General features: G+C 33.1%; 2 protein-coding genes across 3 annotated transcripts; both read left to right on the top strand.

The window, feature by feature from the left end:
• The first annotated feature begins 889 nt into the window (after positions 1-889).
• Positions 890-11,710, top strand: LOC132729953 (arginine--tRNA ligase, cytoplasmic-like). The gene is made up of 10 exons (XM_060715793.1): positions 890-990; positions 1,925-2,071; positions 2,458-2,637; positions 2,812-2,901; positions 3,144-3,322; positions 7,777-7,960; positions 8,436-8,565; positions 9,092-9,196; positions 10,221-10,399; positions 11,557-11,710. The coding sequence occupies exons 1-10, from the start codon at positions 946-948 to the stop codon at positions 11,668-11,670; spliced, it is 1,353 nt and encodes a 450-aa protein (XP_060571776.1). The 5' UTR covers positions 890-945; the 3' UTR covers positions 11,671-11,710.
• LOC132729954 (E3 SUMO-protein ligase KIAA1586-like) lies at positions 3,888-7,326 on the top strand. 2 transcript variants are annotated; one of them, XM_060715795.1, is made up of 3 exons: positions 3,888-4,331; positions 4,859-4,944; positions 5,298-7,326. In XM_060715795.1, exons 1-3 carry the CDS (start codon positions 4,289-4,291, stop codon positions 6,882-6,884), a joined length of 1,716 nt encoding a protein of 571 aa, XP_060571778.1. In that variant the 5' UTR covers positions 3,888-4,288; the 3' UTR covers positions 6,885-7,326. The 2 variants fall into 2 exon arrangements, with proteins under 2 accessions (XP_060571778.1, XP_060571777.1); XM_060715794.1 differs by having other exon boundaries at positions 3,890-4,331; positions 4,859-5,037.
• Positions 11,711-16,443: the final 4,733 nt, after the last annotated feature.

The following is a 16,443-nucleotide window of genomic DNA, read 5'->3' as shown; positions in this document are numbered from 1 at the left end:
AATACAAATATAAACAACACATTTGTTTACTTGATTTTTTTACCGAATCAAATATAAACTAATTAACACAACATGAAATTAACTGCTAATAATAACAGCTCCTTCCAGTAGCAAAAATAAAAAGGTTCCATAATTAGACGACGCCCCACTCCACCGGCGCCGCCAATAATATCGAAAACTTTAAAGGTCGCCATGATTAAAGTTCCTACACCATAAAGCTATAGCAGATTTGATTTGGTTGACAATATATCTGTGTTTCATCGCATGGTTTGGAACTTTTTCTTTGTTCTTACAAATCCATTATACTCAGTACACTTTCAATGAGAATTTGAAAACTGTATTGATATATAACAGTGCAGTTCTAATATAAAACAGTTGAGTTTTTTTTTGCACCTTGTATATATCAGTGTAGTTTTTTTTTACATATGGGACAGGGTAAACGAACATTCCCAGTAGCAAAATAATAATAATAATAATAATTAATTAATTAATTAATTAATTAATTAATTAATTAATTAATTAAATAAATCAGGTATATATTTAACATACGTACCTGATTAAATGAATTTATTTTCATATATACAATTTAACTGCTAAAATCAAAAGGTACATCCGCTGAATGAATTAATTCCACTGAAAGAAAAGCAAAACCCTAAAAATCTTTTTCACATCAACATTTCTTTCTCCACCAGGTAACAGTTTACAATCCTAGCTAGTATCTAACATTGGACGTCTTTAATATGGTGGCATATTTCTGCCTACTGTATATAACTAACTATTAATTAAGGGGTTTAATAGTTACGTAAAAACCCTCTTAATTTAACTATTATTTTAAAAAAAATTTTTATAATTTAAAAATTTTATAAAAGCTATAACATTGTTTTATTGTTTCCCCCAAAAAAAACTGGAAAGAAAATTAGTGGCATTCAACCTTTAAATTGAAACATGGCAGACGAAGTTGCTACATTGACAGCTAGGGCTATTCAGGCTGTAAGTATGATCCTAGTTTCCAATAATTTATAACAGAAATAGTCGATAATATATCCAAGAATGTTTTTGTAAGTTTTTGTTAATTTTCCATGTTTCTGTAAAAATATATCTGCATTAAATATGATGATGAAATTTCTTGAAATGCATTTTTGTGGGTGGGGTAAGATCCGATTGGACATGTGAGTAAAATTTTATTGAGTATTCCTACAAATAGTCTGTTCGTTTCACTTTTTGAAAATATGCCCATGAAATCTTATATTCCAATATTGTTACTGAATATGTCAATATCATATTATGTTTGTTAAGATCGCTTGCAGCAGTATTTTAATCTCAACTTTAACTTTAAGGCAATCATGGCATGATACCCTGGGGCCTTGACAAAAGCTATTTTAATATAGGTAGTTAGATATATTTTGTACACTTCAGTCTATATGTCACAGAGTGAGAAAATGTGCAGCCTGACGGGACTTGAACCCGTGACCCTCGGAATACCGTTCCGCGGCTCTACCGACTGAGCTATCAGGCCGCTTACACATCTTCTCCCCTAAATAGTGAACAGTTCTGAACCATGACATACTCCCCTGCTATATTGAAATTCGTCCTCGAATTTCACAGAGTTACAGAGCAATGTAAATTAAACTCTGAGCTTTATCAGCCACGGTCCACGGTGGGCGCCAAATGTCACAGGGTGAGAAAAATGTGCAGCCTGACCGGGACAGCTTGGTAGGCCATACTCAAACTTTTAGGATCATATTGAAGCCTCTTTGGTACCAAAGGAAAAACATGAATACGTTTGTATTTACAAACATCCCTTAATTTGTTGATCAAATGAAGAGAAAAAATCTTAAGTGGGTTTATATTTAATACTTATAAAAATTTGAAAATTTAAACATACACATTTTTCTCTTGACATACTTTATTGTTTATAAAACAGGAGGCCGAGATAGAAGCTTTAGAGGCAGAGCTGTCACAGTTACAAGACCCTCAGAGACTACTGGCAAATGGCATTATTTCACCACAACTAGCTACATTGCGTGCTGAGAATGCCAAACTCAAGTATCAAGTTTCTCATTTGGAGAGGGTAACAAAACTACATTTTTACATACAATGTTTTATTTTCTCAAGGACCTTATTTTTTGCAGTATTTCTTAACAAAAATATTTCTTTTGAGTATAACATATGACCTGGTGTCAGATTGTTAAATAATTTCAAGTATATATCATTAATAAATGGCTTTGGGTGACAATATCGATATTCTATTACTTAGTTGCCATATAACATTCTAAGAATTGTACTTAATGTTTGTTATTTGTCATCCAAAATAACTGTTCTATGTGTTGAGTGCTTTTCTTTCTTAGAAAATAATAGTTTTATGTGTTTAATTGATCTAATTGACATGTTTGAGTGTATTGATAGATTTCTTGAGACATCTTCTTAATTTAATAATAATAATATTTTTCTATATAGAATGTTCAAAATGAAAAACGTCGCAGTTCAGACAACATGGTGAGCATTAGTCAGATTGTGACAGATGTCTTCACCCTTGCCATTCGTCAAGCTTTCCCTGATATTGAGGATGCTGCCATTCTGATACAGAAAGGGAAATTTGCTGATTATCAATGCAATAGTGCTATGAACATCTGTCAGGTAAAATGATAATCTTATCTATATTTTTTTTATCATAATGCTCTTAAGTAAAGAATTGTCATTTTAAACTCTTTGAAGAAAAAAAAAATCCCAACCCTGAAACATTTACATTTGTATTTATTTTCACAGCATGTGACACTTTCAGGTGAAATTTCTTGTGCTTTTTGTTTTCAGAAACTAAAGTCGCTTGGTGTTAAAAGTTCGCCACAAGAAGTTGCACGTAAAATTACGAATCAGATTCCAGAAGTTGCATTTTTTGAAAAGGTAGTTATGCATTCAAAATTAGTAAGCAAGTAATTATCAACTTTAGCTTTCTAGTTGTAATCTGACTATTGTAAGAAATTACTTTAGAGTATGACAATGTTGTTCTTCAATGTTGAAATTTTAACTTTTATTTCTGATAATATTTATGGTAGGGAATAAAAAGTAGACATATCATGATATAGAGACAACACATACATGTTATTAATTATATATCACTTGTCATATTTATTTAACTATATTAGCTTGAAGTTGCTGGGCCTGGGTTTATCAATGTTTTCTTACGGAAAGACTATGTAGCAGAACAGGTCAACAGCGTACTGAAGAACGGAGTGAAACCACCTAGAATCCTGGCCAAGAAAAGGGTTGTCATTGACTTTTCTTCACCAAACATTGCAAAGCAGATGCATGTTGGACATCTTAGGTATTGTGAAATTGAAATTTATAAGGTCGTGATAAAGATAAGTTTGGAAATTCCTCAATTAATGATTTGATTTGCTGAATTTCAGTGGCTTAATTGATTTAATTTCGAAATTTTCTGAGTAACTAAGTAATAGTCTGAATGCTAGATTTGTAAATTTTCATGCATTCAGTGTTGCATCTAGAATTTCAAAATTATGAGGGATTGTCCCCCACTCAACTGAAAAATGTGGGGGATTTGAAAAAAATGGGGGGGACATACCTTACAATATGACTTATTGAAAAGAATTCATTTATTTTACGTTCAGGCATTTTTGACAGCTATCGTCCACTCAAAAACGGATTTAGAAAAAATAAAATATTTACGAATACTACAAAACACGCGCGAGATGACCCATTCGGCTGCTACACGCGATTTAGTATGTATTTTAGTAATAACCACGTGTGAAAACAAACATGGCTGAAGCGTTCAAGATATGATGAAGATAAAGTGAATTAAGTTGAAAAGATTGTCAGATGCGCGACTTGGCGAGTGTTGACTTCATGAAAATGCACGATCTGCATAACAAATGCACAATCCCGCGGCCTAGCAAGGTTCCCGCTGTCGCTCGCCAATGGCGCCAAATGCAACAATATTTTAATTCTGGCAAATAAAATCTTCATTTGGCGAATTTTACTGGCGCAAACGTAAAAATAACTATCCGACAACTATTACCGTTAAAAATCGATAAGCGGCCAAGAAAAAAATACATAAGCGGCCCGGATGCGTAATACAAGGTCATGGTTGGTCATGCGTGATTAGTTTGTTTATCAAACTTTATGACACTTTGAGAAAGTGATGAGATGCAAGTGTCACTCTTTAATTGGATTAACTTGTCGTCTTTAATCTCCCGACTAACAAGTTAATTACACACGTTGGCCATTACGTGTTTGTAGCAAGTTACAGTAATGGAAAGAATAAACATCGTTGATGTTGCCGGTGTTGTTTTTCATGTTCGGCAAAGTAAAGGAAGGTAAGTGGTTAATTGATTTACAGTTTGAATTATTTAATAGGCGATTAATTTAAATCATTATTTAATTAAAGAAAGTGACTTATATAAGAAAAATTAAAATTAACTTCAACTATCAGTCGCAATCATGACGACACCTAGTAAACCTAGTATGAAACGTAAATTTGAGGGTTCCATTGGAACACCTTCCAAAATTGCTAAAACATCAAATTCGCCAGTTATAAGGCACTTTCAAGATTCTTGGCTGACAACATTTCCATTTTTGAGTTATAATGCAAACAAAAAAGAAATGATATGTAAACTTTGTGTTAAATGTCAGTATGTCAATACTTTCACTTCTGGATGTAATGTATTAAAGAAAGAGTCCATCACAAAACATATGAAAACAAAAGGTATTCATGGCTTAAGTTTGATTATTTTTATTATTAAAAACAGTGTTGTGAATGTGCATATTTATGGATTATGAAATGTGAATAATGTGGATGTTAAGATGAAGACAATAAGGTAATGTTTTTTATGTATATTTGTAGATCATCAGAATGCAGTAGATGCTGAAAAGCTCCGTGGTCACATGGAAACTGCCCGAGTGGCATCAGTCAGTAAAAGTGAAACAGCAGTAAGAACCGCCATGGCTAATGTTTACTTTCTGGCAAAACAAGACCTTCCTAGCTCACTGTTAGCCTCTGTGAACAGTCACATGTTACTACAGGTATTAAAGATAATTAGATTTTTTTTATACTTAGTATAAATTTACTAAGTTTAGACTTTTTCTTTAATTACTTTTGTTTTACTTTGTGAAAACTTGCAAAAAGTGATATATATTTTATAACAGATTAATTCATATAATTGATTGAGCAAAAGAAAGGATTTATGTAATGAACCATATTTACATTTTAAATATAATTTTAATTAAATGTTGAATTTCAAAGAAGTAGGTTTTTCAATTATTCTTTTCGTATACAATTTTAGGGTGTATCCCAATTGGCAGATCTTAAGGTTAACAAGCACACCTCCTATGAACACTCTGACTCAACCAGAGAATTTCAAGAAAGCATTTCAGCTGTAATAGAGGAAAATATTTTAGAGAGGGTGAAGTCAAGTGAGAAGTACAGTTTAATGTTTGATGAAAGTACTGACATTTCTGTTCATCAGAATCTTATAATGTATATTCGTATTCTAGAAACTGACCATCTTGGTGTTGTGAACCCAAAAACTCATTTCTTCTGTATTGACAGTCTTGAGCGTGCAAATGCTGAGTCCATATATGCTAAAGTAATATGTACATTAAATGAGAAGGGAATAAAATTGTCTGGTCTTTGTGGTGTAAGTACTGATGGGGCATCTGTAATGGTAGGCAATAAGTCAGGTGTTGTAACTAGACTTAAACAAGCAGTCCCAGGTATCTTAGCCACTCACTGCATAGGGCATAGGTTAGCACTTAGCTGCTGTAGTGGGGCAGATAGCATCCCATACTTAGTTAAGGTACAGGAAATACTGAATAGTGTTTATAAGTATTTTCACTTCTCACCAAAGCACATGGCCATGCTAGAATCCATACAACAGCACACTAAAGGTAACAGTCTGAAGTTCAAGGAAGTGTTTCATACACGGTGGCTTAGTTTTGAGGGTTCAGTAGAAGCTTTGGTTAGGAATTATAGTGATTTAGTGTCAGTTTTCTTAGAGGAAAGCAGTGGTAAGGCCCTTAGTCTCTACAAACCCATTACTAGTTTCAAGTTCTTGTATGTAGTCAATTTCCTGTGTGACATACTCAAACCACTTGCTGCCTTGTCAAAGTCCTACCAGAAATCTGACTTAGATTTCTCTGAGGTAACACCACTGCTTCGTTCCACTGTTGCTAAGGTAGAGAGTCTGGGCTCAAAGAAGGATGGTACATGTCTAAGTAAGTTCTTGTCTCAGGTTCCACATGAGCCACAGGTAGGTGATGATGGTCTCATGACTTTTCAGTATCAGGGCCATACTATTAGGGATGGTGAGAAGCAGCGTCAGGAGGCAAATAGTATTTGTGATAAGTTTGTGAAAGGTATGGTAAGGTCTATGAATGATAGATTTTCAGATAATGATGATAGTGTTGTTCTGACAGCTTTGTGTAATTATTTCAATCCTGTAGTAGATAAGGATAGCAAAGTTGATGATGTAGATGTGATAGTAGAGTACCTTGGTAATGTAGGTGTAGAGTGTAATGTAGATGATTTGGATATGTTTTTAGGGTATGCACATGCCCTTATTAGTGAGGGAAACAAGTCTGTGAAGGCACCCAATGATGTGGCGAACCTGGCTTTACGTAAGAAGGATGTGTACCCTGTAGCAAGTGAGGCTGCAGAGAGATTGCTGCTTGCTCCTGTTTCTACAGTTGATTGTGAAAGGGGTTTTAGCAAGCAGAATCTCATTAAGACCTGTTTGCGTAGTAGACTGTCTGTAAAGTCTTTAGATAGGCTTATGAGAATTACAGTAGAAGGGCCAGAGATAGGGCAGTTTCCTTTTGATAAGGCATTTAAGAAATGGGCAGCTGTTAAGGATAGGAGAATTTTGCAGTAGAACAGTAGTTATGAAGGATAGGTTAGTATGTAGTACAGTAGGCTGTAAAAGTATAGGCTAGGGGTTTGCAGTAAGAAAGCAATGGGTATATTCAACATAATTAAACATGTGTTTTCTATGTTCATATTGTTGATATTTTTATGTTATCTATTGAAATGGAGGCAATGTTAATGTGCTTAATAGGTTATTTGCTTTCTTGTTAATAAACAGTTAATAAAAATGAAAACAATTTTAATGTACTTTATAAGTTATGTGCTGTCTTGTTAATAAATAGTTAATATATATGCATGTGTTGTTATCAATATGGTATTACTACTATAATATCTTAACAAAAAAAGTATGTCTCCTCCTCATAATTACTGGCTCCAACTTAAGAGCCATTGGCTCCAACTTTTTCTGATTGGCGAATTTGATGGCGCAAACTTATTTTGACCCAGAGGGAACCCTGCCTAGATGCAACACTGGCATTATTTATGTAATTTTTGTACCATATTTGAAGTAATGCGAAATATATAAAGAAAATGCATCTTACAGGTATTGCTCAACCTTTAAATGAAGCACCAATTCAGAGTCAAGAAATGGTCTGAAACTTTTATGAATTGTCTCAAAAATCAACATCATTATTATCATTATGTTTAAGTATGTATGTCAACAATCAGGTTGCTGTACATGCAAGTGATTAGTTTACGAATAAGTCCAGAAATTTACTCATAAAAGCACAAGTTGTCAAGAAAAATATGCCTGAAGTTGTTGGCCTGGATATCAGTATGTAATAAAAAAAAATATGGAGTTTAGATTTTTGCCTTATAAACTGTAAAAATAATTTCTGTAGTAAACTATCACTTTGATATTGTGAAATTTTTATTGATTACTTGCTTACTTTATCTTATAGGTCAACAATAATAGGGGAAAGTGTAAGCCGTTTGCTAGAGTGGGTGGGGCATGATGTTTTACGTTTAAATCATCTTGGTGATTGGGGTACCCAGTTTGGTATGTTGATTGCTCACTTGCAGGACAAGTTTCCTGATTACATCAAACAGTCTCCACCAATTGAAGATCTACAGGCTTTTTATAAGGTATGCAAGACAACATGTTGTAGTATTTGTCCTTACTCGGGGGTTGATTTTTGTGTTTTATCCTCAGAATCTTGATTTCTGGTAAATTTTTACAAGGGGTAAGACAATTTTCAAAGATAAAGGGCAATCTAGGTTAGGTATGCAGTCTGTCATTTAGAGTCAACTTTGATATACATCTGAAACTGATGGGCAAAGTGACTTTAATGTTGTTCTTATACCTCTTACACAATGAAAATGTCGCTTTAAAAATGTTTCATACATTTTCAAATTGGTATTAAAGAATAGTTTTGAAAACATTAAATGCAGCAAATGTATTCTACATGATGCTAGATTAGAGACAAGTTCAAGCGAACTTAAGTAAATAGATAGAAGTTTTGGTTAATCAATAATTAGTGTGTAATACCGGTATAGGTGATGATAATTAAATGTAAAAAATATCATTGATAGAAGTTCCATTATTTAATTGCTGTTTCAGGAGTCAAAATTGCGATTTGATGAAGATGAGGCTTTTAAAAAGAGGGCATATGCTGCAGTTGTCCAGTTACAAAAATACGAAGCAAACCACATGAAGGCTTGGAATCTTATATGTGATGTGTCGAGGAAAGGTTGTCATGATTAAATTCTTTCTCATTTATTTTATTTTTTGCTCCACATTTCATACAGCAAAGTTGAGCTTTAGTCATTATCCCATTATCTTCTTGGTTTGTAAACCTAATAGTTGTTTCTTTTGTTTCTCAGAAATTGCCAAAGATGGAATACTTCATAGTTGGAATGCTTGCCTGAACATCAGAAACATTAATCAAACAGGCCATAATCTTGAAAACTATATCGCTCTTTTTTTCAACAGAAATACAGAATTTACCTCTGTTTGAAAAGTTTTGTTATATCTTCAGTTTATTTTATATCTTTGGTGTTAGTTAAGAATTATATGTCTACAGAACTATTGAAGGTATTAATTAACTTAGAAAAGTGGAATGTGTTTTCTAAGATATACTTAACTTTTTTGTCTTTGTTTGAAGTATTTAAGAGTCTGCAATATTTGTTACTTTATAGCTAAATGTAACAAAAATTAATCTGGAGGAGGATGCTTTTTGGGTCTTATATTGAAATTTGTCTTGTTTCCAATTTCAGAATTCCAGAAGGTTTATGAAAGACTAGGAGTTAAAATTATAGAACGAGGGGAGTCGTTTTACCAGGAGTTGATGAAAGATGTTGTACGTGAGCTTGATGACAAAGGTAGGTCATGCTGTTTTATGAAAATGATTGTTATTTTCTTGTAGTGTCAGCCAACTGCTTATATAATGCTGCTATGTTTGATAGCATGTAAAAACTTGCATGAGAAATGACATTCCAAAGTTTTAATTTGTTTGCTTACTGACACCAAAGAATTAGATGAAGCTTTGAGGATGAGAAGGATGGTCTTACCTGTAATTTGGAGCCTTGAGTCAGTTTTGATATTTTTTTAAAAACTTATTGCCAGATGTTCTTCAAATGTGCATGTTCTGGCATTTTTATCACTTCTTTTAAGTCATTTCATAATAAAAGGTCTTTATGGAGCTGACTCATGGCCAAACTTATATACCAATTTCTTTATAGGCTCTTCCTTCACCATTTATTTTGGATTGCTGTCAAGTGATCATGATAGTTCACTTTAAATTTCCAATCTCCCTTTCCCAAATGCACATGCACCAATGATAGGTAGCCTTGTCACTAAACATAGAAAATTGTTCATTGGTTTAAAAAAACAGTAAACAATTAATGATTTACTGTAAAAAATTAATGATATTCTGGTAGATATTTGTTTTATAAACTCAACCTACCTTATTGCCCAGATAATAAGATGGGGATTATTCCTTCCAAGTTTGAGGACAGAAGTGGATTGTTTATCAAAGATGTCTGCTGAAAGTTTTCTTATCTTAAATTTTTCTCAACAGCTATGTCTTTTCTATACTATCATAGAGAAAGGTACCTACCTGCCCCTATGAACATAGCCCCAAGCTAGGTCCATTTATTCAGTTTTGAAACACTACCATTATCTCAAGTAGTAGATTTCTGCAAAATTTGTGCAAGTCGCAAATCTTAAAATTAGCTCGAATCTGGGGGTCTTTTCAGGATGCAAAAAGTGCAGTCTGTCAAACTATAAATTTATCTGGTTTAGTATTTTGGTATTAGAATCTCTTGTACTGCAAATGAACTGTCCAAAATTCATAGCATGACACAATTTAAGCAGGGTAACAGTTCTGTTTATCTTCATTCTCAGGTTTTACAACGGTTGAGGATGGAAGGAAATTAATGTTTATTGAGGGTCAGAAAGTTCCACTCACTTTAGTAAAGTCTGATGGTGGGTATACATATGACACATCTGATATGGCAGCAATTAAACAAAGACTACAGGTTGAGAAAGGCAACTGGCTTATTTATGTTGTAGATGCTGGACAGGTTAGTATATTCATTTCCTTTTAGCTCTTTCAGTGATCAAAAATTCTTTTCAGAGCCATTGTCGAGGATGAGTGGCTTCAAATTTCTACTTGTCCTGCATGCTTTGCTATTCGTTCTGCATTTCTGCCTCGATTTTCAAGATAAACTTCATCGATGCAATAGTACCTCTTTACATAAATTTAACAAACAAAAACCGGAAACAAAGCTTGTGTTTTAGGTTATGAATAAATAGCACACTTTATAGGCCTTGTCAGACACATTCAAGTCACACCTGTATCCAATTCACAATTAGTCTGGTTCCCTACCTACATTTGGTTCCCTACCTACATTTACTACTGAAAGTATAACGTAGTATAAGGGGAAAGAACTCCAGACTAGTTAACAATGTGCTCAGAGCTTTATAAAGTGCGCAAATTATACATAACCTAAAACACAAGCTTTGTTTCCGGTTTTCCATCGTTAAATGTAAACAAACTGATTTTGAGAATTCTAGCTTTCTATTACATTGGCAATTTATACTCCTCCTGCCAGACAAACATACAATGATTTTATACTCGTCCTGCATTGAAGGCTACTCATAAATACAAGCGGAGGAGTGGTATTTTCGAACCCTGCTCACCAGAGCACAATTACCTGTAGAAGGAACAAGTTTTATGCGTTATGCACTGTGTTTTAGAGTACACAAATTTGGCCTGAGTAAAGTTTTATCATGATGTTTGTTTTATGACTCCTCAGGCATCCTGGGCATATTTAACCATGGATGATCAGGGTCTAAAACAAGTAATGAAGGTCAGATCAAATTGAAACAATGCTAACCATTAGGGTGCTAGTACAGATATTACCTGTTAGTGCTATGAATTTGCAGCAACACCAGTCTGTATATCACACCAGACTTTTATTGCTTCACAATTTTAATTTGATATTTAAATACATGGACAGTCAGTATTGAAAGAGATGCAACACATAATTTCTACAGGGTGAAAACTCTTTACTTGGGTAATAAGTTGGTCTTCTCTTGATTAAAAAATTCTTCGGAGATGTCCTGACTGAAGACACAATTTTTTAAGAAATTTTATGTGACTATTTACTTGAATTTTTCTTAAGAGATATTTCTCATTTATTAATCATGTTACTTATAGAAATATGTTGTTCTACAGGGACCTCATTTTGATCTGATATATGCTGCTGCCCAGAAGGCTGGATTCTATAATCCTAAACAGACTCGAGTAGAGCATGTTGCTTTTGGTGTTGTTCTTGGAGAAGACAAGTAAGTGCTTGTGAAATGGAACAGAAATGCTTTTATTGTAGTACCTCAAGTGATTTATTTATTTTATAGACTTATGTGAGGTCAGAAGGTATCATTGTCCATACTAGCACATGGTAACATTAGGTTTTAGCCAACAGACTTTATCAAACGGCCCACATGGGCATACCATATGCTTGGTTTAAATTATTCTGGTCCGCATCTATTACCTCCCTTGCTTTGATTAAAAACAATGTTAAAAAATGTTTGGTCTGTGTAATGATATGAATTTCGCATCCAACTGAGGTGTTCACCTTTGACATTCCATTCTATCCCCCTTAGTGGGATGTGATATTATATTATGTGAGGTTTGTTTCCTTAAAAATTTAATTATCTAGATGTTATATAAAATTAGATGCATAGTTACTTAAATTAGAAATGATATTCAAAATTTAGGATTATTTACTTTCACAGATCGTGATTAACATTGTCTTGTAGTTTCAATTTAAGCAAATATGGCTTTTTAAAGATGAATAACTCTGCTGTCCCTATTTAACCAATCTGTAGACAGAGTATTCTTCATGTGGAACAAGAAATCATAGTACCAGTATTTGTTTGTTGTCAATTTTGAGCTCTGCTGATAGTGTCCTGTCAGAGACTTTGGAGTCATTCATGTTAGCAGGCTATTCAGCTGGCTCACAGAAGGTGGATGGCTCTATTTGGGTACCTGTTTATGCCTGATATAATGTATAAATTGGCTGGTAAGTTGCCACATGACCTTGAAAATGATGATGTGATATTAAAATCTAAAAAAAAAAGCACAACTGCTGTCCGTATTTTATGAAGTTACAAATAATTCCATAGGGAAATTCTCTTGAATTGAATTAATTTATGATAATATCATCAAAATTTCAACAAAAATGCCCAACATGTTTCCTTTTAACTTTTTGTTATTAAATAGATGCTGCCAATATCTATACACAAAATGCAGATCGTCTTCAAGTTAATCTATGTCACTATGTCAGATCTAAAGTATACTGTATTCCTTTATTAACATTTTCCTTCCAGTCTATGGAAATTTGTGAGAATGATAACCATAGCAAATCATATCTAATAAATTGTGATATTCCCTTGATGATACTTTATATCTAAAGAGGCTTATAAATTCTGTTTGTTGACTAAATCAAATCATACTATAATATATCAAGCTTGACATTATCTTGTTTCAACACTTCCAAGAAGTAAAGTCAGTCTTCTGGTAATCTCCCTTGTTTATACCATGAACATACATCAGGTACTTTGAAGATTCAAATGCCAGAAAATGTAAATTTATTGATAACTCTTGATGTCTTAACAGAGTTCAATACAAATTTAACATTTTAAAGAAGAAATTGTTATGCTGAACTTGGGAAACATACAGGTTCCTTTGTGCCTGTCTGCTCAATAGGGAGAGTTCTAAGGTTCCTAAGATCAAGTTTTAGGTTCTGCAGATGTTATTGTCCCAGCAACAATATATATAATGACATGAATCTAAAACCACTGTTTCAATTGTTGATGCTATAGAAAAGTTAGAAATACTTGCAGCTGGGCCCTAATTACCATATGAGGAATTTGGCTGTTGCCCTGAGGTAGGGGAATTTCGCATTGTTTAGAGAAAAAAAAAGGAAATTTTGTCGACAGTACTCATAATGTTAAGTATTATATATTTAATTTTGCAAAATATAAATATCAGCCTGATATTGTTAAGTATCTACTGCTATAATTTATGCAGATAAAATTTTATAAAAAAATATATTTCTTTATGGGGATTTTATAAAAAAAATATAGGTGACACATATGTTTGGGAGATGCATGGGGCTGAATTTCAGTACTTGAAGTTGTGAAATCAGGGCCCTTTGCAGTAAAGCAGATCAGTGATGTAAAACAAATTATTGATGTAAAACCAATTAGTGATGTAAAACAGATAAGTGATATAAAACAGATTAGTGATATAAAACCAATTAGTGACATAAAACAGATTAGTGATATAAAACAGATCAGTGATGTAAAACCAATTAGTGATGTTAAACAGATTAGTGATGTAGAACAAATTAGTGATATAAAACAGATCAGTGATGTAAAACAAATTAGTGATGTTAAACAGATTAGTGATATAAAACAAATAAGTGATGTAAAACAGATCAGTGATGTAAAACAAATTAGTGATGTTAAACAGATTAGTGATGTAGAACCAGGGATAGAATTTAGCAATAATTTCTACTTGCAAATTCTTGCAAGTGATCAAATGATTAACTGGCAATATGAGGTATTCCACTGGCATTTCCATTATCATGTATCTTATTTATTATTATAATACACAATGACAATGTATTTTGAACATATTATGGTATGACAATTCTTAGGACCTTCATTTATTTAAGCATATTTTGTACTTGATTACACCAACAGCCTGAAAACTCAGAGGTACTGATCTACTTAAATAAATATTTCAGCTTATAAGTAAACACTTTACAGAGAAGTGCTACGCATTTACATTGGACCCTGATAAAACAACATGTGTTTGGCTGTTATAAATAGTCCATCAAAACATAGTCACAGAAAAAATAAATAGAGCAACCAAAAATTGATTTTTAAGTTTTTAAGGTAAACTTCATCAATTACTGCATCTGGTACAGTAAACATCATCAGTTTCTGCAGCAGGCAGTTGCCAAGCATCATCATCAGCTCAGAAGATATCAATTATGTAAAAGTCCAAAATGAACAGTCACTTGCAAATAAATGCCAGCTAGAGTAATTTTTACTGGCATTATTAGATTTTAACTGGCATTTTGCCAGTATGCCAGCTTAAATTCGAACCCTGTGTAGAACAAATTAGTGATATAAAACAGATTAAATATGTAAAACAAATTAGTGATGTTAAACAGATTAGTGATATAAAACAGATCAGTGATGTAAAACAAATTAGCGATGTTAAACAGATTAGTGATGTAGAACAAATTAGTGATGTTAAACAGATTAGTGATGTACAACAAATTAGTGATTTAAAACAGATCAGTGATGTTAAACAAATTAGTGATGTTAAACAGATTAGTGATATAAAACAAATAAGTGATGTAAAACAAATTAGTGATGTAAAACAGATCAGTGATGAAGAACAGATTAGTGAAGTAAAGCAGAAAATCTGATTATTGATGTAAATCACATAAGTGATGTAAAAAAAAGATTTGTGATGTAAAACAAATTAGTAATGTAAAAGGGATTAGTGATGCAAAACAAACAGATTATTGCTGTAAAACAGATCAGTGGTTAAAACAGATTGTTGTCTTGTAAAACAAATTAGTGGTGTTAAGCAGATTATTGGTTTGTAAGATGGATTTGTGATGTATAAAACAGGTTGACGGACGATTGTAAAACAATAATGTCATCTCACAATACAACAGACTTCTTATTGAGCACAGCAGAAGCATCATGGCTATCTTACAATTTAATCTATTTTAGCCGCATGACTTAAAATTTTTATCATCATGAAAGGATTGTATTAAAACTCAACATGACATGTTGTTGTTTAAATGTTAGTATTGGAATATCAGTCCATCTTGCTTTACTATCTTTATATGAACAGACATGGAGTGCAGATATTAACACAATATTTGAAGAAATCATCTCTAAGACGAAATAAAAAGCAAATCAATCAATTCAGTTCTGTCTAGCATAAAACTATTAACTGCTTCCTATTCTCCCAAACAAATCCAGTTTTATGTCTTGAATTGTGTTTTTATTGACATTGAAGACAGTTATGTGAATGAAGTATTGAACCCTTGAGCGATATGAACCAAATTTTAGGGTTCTGGACAAACCATATAGAATGTGGATAGAATAATTGACTTGAATCAAAATACAAGGAGAGGAATCATAAAGCATTTTGTACATGTGTTATTAGGATGTTAGAACTAGAACAGTCTGGATTATATACTAATATAGTTGCTGTTGTCCAGTAATTGGGCAATTTCCTTTAAACATCTTTCTTTCCATAACCACTCATCAGAAATAGTTTAGCTTTTAGTATTTTTGCATGATTGCCCTTCAGCCTCATGTTTCAAACTAAAGACACTTTATGTTAATCGTCAGGAAAACGTTTTCAACAACCTTCTCTTATAATTGATAGATCTGCACAAACCTAAATTGTAGTAATGTTGGAGCACTCTCTAAGATTTGGAGAATGGAAATTCACCATCAAACTATTTACACTTTTTATACCCCCAAAAACGAAGTTTGGGGGGGTATATAGGAGTCACCCGGTGGTCGGTCGGTCGGGCGGTCTGTCGGTCGGTCCAGACGTCCGTTGCATTTTCCTTGTCCGTAGCATAACTTGAAAACTAATCGTTGGAATTCAATATAACTACATACAATGGTCAAGCACATTGAGAGGAAGTGCAGTGCACAAGAACCATAACTCTATCTTGACTAATTACAGAGTTATTGCCCTTTGTTACTTTTCCTTGTCCAGAGCATAACTTGAAAACTACTGGTTGGAATTCAAAACAAATTCATACAATTGTCAAACACAATAAGGGGAAGTGCAGTGCATAAGAACCATAACTATATCTAAAGTAATTACAGAGATATTGCCCTTTGTTGCTTTTCCATTGCTTTTTTTTTTGTCCGTTGCATTTTCCTTGTCCAGAGCATAACTTGAAGACTAATGGTTGGAATTCAATATAACTACATACAATGGTCAAGCACATTGCGAGGAAGTGCAGTGCGTAAGAAACATAACTCTATCTTGACTAATTACAGAGTT

This window comes from Ruditapes philippinarum, unplaced genomic scaffold, assembly GCF_026571515.1.
Source record: "Ruditapes philippinarum isolate M1 unplaced genomic scaffold, ASM2657151v2 ctg19172_1_1_1_1, whole genome shotgun sequence".
NCBI lineage: Eukaryota > Metazoa > Mollusca > Bivalvia > Venerida > Veneridae > Ruditapes > Ruditapes philippinarum.
Note: the sequence above shows the minus strand (reverse complement) of the source record. Positions and strands in the feature narration are given on the sequence as shown.